This window comes from Notothenia coriiceps, unplaced genomic scaffold (genome assembly GCF_000735185.1).
Source record: "Notothenia coriiceps isolate Sejong01 unplaced genomic scaffold, NC01 NC01_scaffold00021557, whole genome shotgun sequence".
NCBI classification, from domain to species: Eukaryota; Metazoa; Chordata; class Actinopteri; order Perciformes; family Nototheniidae; genus Notothenia; species Notothenia coriiceps.
The window spans coordinates 29,416-34,485 of NW_011354258.1; the positions used below are offsets into that span (position 1 = coordinate 29,416).

The 5,070-nt window shown below is 37.0% G+C and overlaps 1 protein-coding gene across 1 annotated transcript; it reads right to left on the bottom strand.

The window, feature by feature from the left end:
- Window positions 1-1,114: 1,114 nt before the first annotated feature.
- LOC104953352 (peptidyl-prolyl cis-trans isomerase-like 2) lies at window positions 1,115-4,662 on the bottom strand. Its single transcript, XM_010780289.1, has 4 exons — window positions 4,550-4,662; window positions 4,039-4,101; window positions 3,497-3,639; window positions 1,115-1,349 (listed from the first exon to the last, which is right to left on the bottom strand). The coding sequence occupies exons 1-4, from the start codon at window positions 4,652-4,654 to the stop codon at window positions 1,247-1,249; spliced, it is 414 nt and encodes a 137-aa protein (XP_010778591.1). The 5' UTR covers window positions 4,655-4,662; the 3' UTR covers window positions 1,115-1,246.
- Window positions 4,663-5,070: the final 408 nt, after the last annotated feature.

The window sequence follows — 5,070 nt, forward strand, 5'->3', positions numbered from 1 at the left end:
TGCCTCACATCTATTACTATTACATATGAGTCAGGTGTTTTTTTCTGAAAGATAAATCTCTGATGATCTATACGCAAGTCATTTCAGTGCATTTTATCTGTTGTGGTCAAGTTAACATCACAAATAATTCAACAATATAAACATGGTATGATTTACCATTAACTTCACATGTATCTTGTGTCTTTGCTGAAAAATGTTATTGCTTTCTTATGTGACATATGTGAAAATGTGATCTTGTTGGCTTTGGATTATAAATTAAAGTTTGTTAATATTATGAATGAGTTATCTTAAATGATGAATGAGTTATCTTAAATGGGCTTTAAGATAATACTGTATGATACATAAAAACGAACTAACTAAGTTCTAACTAAATAATTGATCATTGAAATTAAGTCCAAAATGATGATCTAATTTGCATTTGTAATATTGCCAAATACATGATGCCTAAATAGACATAAGGGCTGACTTTATTTGAGGGATCATAAAGATGAATTCATGATGATTCATGTACCCTTACCATAAAGTGTTACCATTTTCATTGCATTAATTAATAGCATTCTCAGGTCACACTTAAACTAAGCGATGTTGTGTGTGTCCTAAATAACCAAACCAAAAGTGTGGATATAACAAAGGGACCAGGCTCGTTATTTTAACTGTTTTATGAGTGGGCCACCTTGGCTTTGATTCAAGAAGTACAAATCTTTCTTTGGAGCACTGTGCTAAAGGATTATAGAAATGTGACGGAGCAAATCCACTAAAACACATGGGCGTTGAGCCAAAGTAACAAAACGTCTCTGAAATCGCCTGCATGTCGTCATTCGTCACCAGAAAACAAACTGAGGTGTCAGGAGTTAATCATGTTCACAAGTTCTCTTTGCAGTGATTAAACTGTGCAGGACAGATGATATCGGTCAGGTTTTAGCCCAATTATTGATTAGACTATCATGAATGTCAAAGATGAGATTTGTTGCTTACGATATAGATTTTCCTTTTGATAAGTGCAGATAAATCTTTATACGGCTCTTTTTTTATCGCAGATGTCAATACATTGTCTTTAAAACAACAGCCATACAGTGTCTTCAAAGGGAGAGGTGAACAATTAGATAACGTCACCATCTTTGTAAAAAGTAACTTTAATGGTTTCACATGACAAATTTAGAGAGACAAATGTATAAATGACAATAATTGTGTTGCGCTCAACACGACCGGTCAGAATCCAGACTGGTGAAAGCTAAATGTTTCGGTGCTACCAGGAGCTAAAGTCTCCGAGGTTGGTCTTGCCCTTGCACTTTTTAGGCTCCGCTCCGCTGGTGGACGGCCCGCTTTCATCTACAGCAGCCGGTCGTTTTCTGAGGGAGAAGAATATCACAATCAGCTGTTTGTATCTAGCATTTGCGTGTCTCTTGTTTACGTTGGCCAACGGGCAAACACACTACGACAACCTAAAAAACTTACATTCGAAAAAAAGTCAACATTTCTATTTCAAAAACATGCAAATGAAGAAACTTCACACAGCTGGAACAAGCGCAGATCAGAGCATTAGTTGACATTTGGGGATTATGAAGTTGGCCAACTGCGACTGTTGGCAGAGTTAGTCTGTTTAATAATTGTTAGGGTTTTTTCTGTAGTTTTGAAATGACTAGATTAGCTGCGTTAGCTAGCTAGCTTATATTAATACTTTAATTATTAATAATAATTACTGCAAAAATATCAGAAGGTATCATGCGATCACATTGTTAAAATAAGCCAATTAAATGCACATATTAGTTCATTTACCAGGGACAGGGATTGTTTGCCAACTTTCTAATCCCCGAACGTCAACAAGCGCTCCGGTCCAGCTGTGTGCGTCACTTTTTAGTGTCCCCAGTTCTGTTGTGTTTATAGTTTCTTACAGCGTTTGTATATTTGCAACTTTTTTTTTATGCTGCGCTTTTAGTAAACGCTGCACATGTGGTGTCAAGTTGGTGAAGATGTTCCTTCACATGCGTGCAATTTGGCACATTTGTGTTTTCTATATTTGCATCGTTTTTGAAAGTGCAATGCATTTCTCCTGATATAATTATTTTGGGCCATTAGAGCGCGTTTGCCCCTGTCGGCCACCGTGCTTTTCCTTTTCACTTTTCTTTCTTACCTTTCAGAATTATTCTGGAAATACATTCATACATATGCCCTTACTTACATACATACATACATACATACATACATACATACATACATACATACATACATACATACATACATACATACATACATACATACATACATACATACATACATACATACATACATACATACATACATACATACATTATATACATTATATACAACTCCATACAAAGCATAACTCTGTACATACATACATATCTTTTACATTTGCATTTTCCTTCCATTATCTTAAATGAATAAATGAAAAACATCTCACTGCTGACAAAGCCCTGAAAAGCCCCATAATGAGTGCTGAAACACCCCATATGCCATGTTTAACTGTCTGGGGAGAATAGACAGGCTGTCATTTGGGAGCATTATACTGACATACTCTGTGTTAATGTGAATATGTGAATACGATGTGATGACAGGAGAAGGATAAGAAGAAGATCTGAAGATAAAACACCATAAAAGAGTGAAAGATATGAGCATAATTATCTCTAATGCCTTCTTCGGCATTTCAGGTTCAGTTAATGTACCCTCGCTCTGCATAACGACAGTCATTTCAATATTACCACTCACGCTACACGGTTAGACATTGTATAAAGATACTTATATGAAACATGTGCATATATTATTGAAAAAATACTCTTCCTTCCTTGAAATGCAGCTATAGGGATTTAAAAGTGAGAACATAATGATTCTATCTCTTCATCATATTTGATCAAGATGATTTTGAACAAAGAAATGACAAGTGCACTGCCCAAAACAGCTGTTACAGACTTATATTTTTAAAGCGGCCCTATTATTACTTTTTCAGGTTCATATTTGTATGTAGTGCCTCTACGGTTACATGTCTCCATGCTTTAATGTTCAAAAAGCTCTTTATTTGTCTCATACTGCCTGTGCTGCAGCACCTCTTTTCACCCTCTGTCTGAAACCAGAGCCCAGTCTGCTCTGATTGGTTAGCTGGCCGGTTCTGTTGTGATTGGTCAACCGCTTAGATTTGTCCCGCTCCTTAGTCTAACCTACAATGTGTTGGAGCCCTAGCTAAAAGAAGAAGCGTTACAGTAATGCCACTATGTTACTGAAGTATGATGCTAATGTTGTTAAATCACAAAAACACAGACAATAAACCTTAAACATGTATTGTATGTAACAGTATTCTACTTAATTGTAAATTGTTCACATTCTGTTTCTAATGGCTCTGTGTCACTATGTAATCAAAGTTTTATCATCCAAATATTCTTCTGTTTTTTGCTTATATTTTCCACACATCGCGGCGATGCTTACTAAAGCAGGAGCAGAGCAGTTTGGTGAATAGTAAGTCAGTATGCATGTGTGTCCTTACGTTGTGGCAGGGTTGATGTATTTCCCCACACCCGCTTTGAAGGTCTTCGGTGCCTCTTCCCCCTTGGCTTTCTTCCGGGCGATGCTGGTCTGCTCCATCTCGTCCTCCTGCTTCTGCAGCTCCTGCGCTCGCTCTGCTGCGATCTGAAATCATATTTTAAATCAAATAAATCTGCTCACGGGACTTTGTGCTCATCAACGGTTACTTCCACTTTGGCACTTGACTTTAAGGCTTATGGATGAGTCAAATCATCTTTTCAGCTCCAACTATTATTAGAGGATTTATGTGTAAATTGAGGGAGTTGCTTTATTTCCTTTTATATACGGCAAAATGTGTTTCTATTGGTTGTTGGACCTTCTCTGTGCAGATAGAAGTACTTTCAGAGTTCGACTCGATTGCACACCATTTAAATTCAAATCTGCTACCATCAAAATGTTTCACTATCCAAATCCTTAACGCTCTGCACTGCAAGTACTCACAACGGATGTCAAGCATTCAGGAAAGTCAGCATTGTTTATATATGCAAACAGAGAGACAATCACCTGAGCGTCAGCCTCTTCGTACGGATCCACAAACACAGTGGCAGTTATGATCTTGATCTCCGACTGTAAAACAAACAAAAATGTGTAACCTAAAAGGACACGGCTCTACGTGAAATCCGGACTTATGCTGGGCATCATTCTATTATTAAAATATCTCAAATGTTAGTCAATATTACCTAATAATACCAATATCTAAATGATGAAGACATAAAGTCCCTTGATAACAGCAGAAAAACATGATATTATACATTTGTAACTGTATTTGTTTTTAAAGCATATTTTTAAATTAACAATAGAATAGTATAATAAATCCTCATTGGCATTTCTAACTCATCTCTAACTAGCACCTTGTTTTTGAAACAATCCATATAAGGGTCAAAATACTGTCATGGTACTGTGTTGAAAAACATTTGGAGATTCCGGTTTACATTTGAATATACTATCATTTTAATTGCATTCTTGATTTTAATTTTCTAAGCCAATCTGGACCTTAAAGGTCAACGATTCCTACCTTTGGTTTGTCTGATTTGGGATCACTCTCCACATTCTCCATGGCTGTAAGCGCCTCAAATCCACCAACAATCCTGCGAGGAAAATGAAAAACAACATACTTCATGACCTAATTACTGTACAACAATATAAGAGCAAGAGAGACCGGAGATATCAAATCAAATTAAGGCAGCCTATCCCTCTCAAGAAAATCTAAAAGTGTAACCATTAGAGACCTGATTGATTCTTCCCTGTAAATATCTCATATCCTCTGTAAAGACTGATGTTCATCATGACATGAGGGCTGTGCATGGTTGATTTCAAAGAGTATAACGAAACTAAGTTCAGATTCCTGTGACACCTTCCATCCGGCTGAAATGCCCTTGAGCTTGACACGAAATCACTCTTAATTACATGGCGGCTGAACTTTAGTCGACTGCTGCTGACCTTGTAGTGGAAGAGGCTGCAGGAATTCACTTTTATTTCATGTTGAGACTTGCAACAGTACTGTGTCCAACTCCATGCAAGACACTGGGTCAAAGA

What these genes read in the sequence shown, in the direction of transcription:
- LOC104953352 (XM_010780289.1), bottom strand. Translation starts at nt 4,654, where the DNA reads ATGAAGTATGTTGTTTTTCATTTTCCTCGCAGGATTGTTGGTGGATTT. An exon ending in ACGAAGAGGCTGACGCTCAG is followed by an intron (nt 3,640 to 4,038) that starts GTGATTGTCTCT and finishes ATATGATTTCAG; the next exon opens with ATCGCAGCAGAGCGAGCGCA. An exon ending in TACATCAACCCTGCCACAAC is followed by an intron (nt 1,350 to 3,496) that starts GTAAGGACACAC and finishes CTTCTCCCTCAG; the next exon opens with AAAACGACCGGCTGCTGTAG.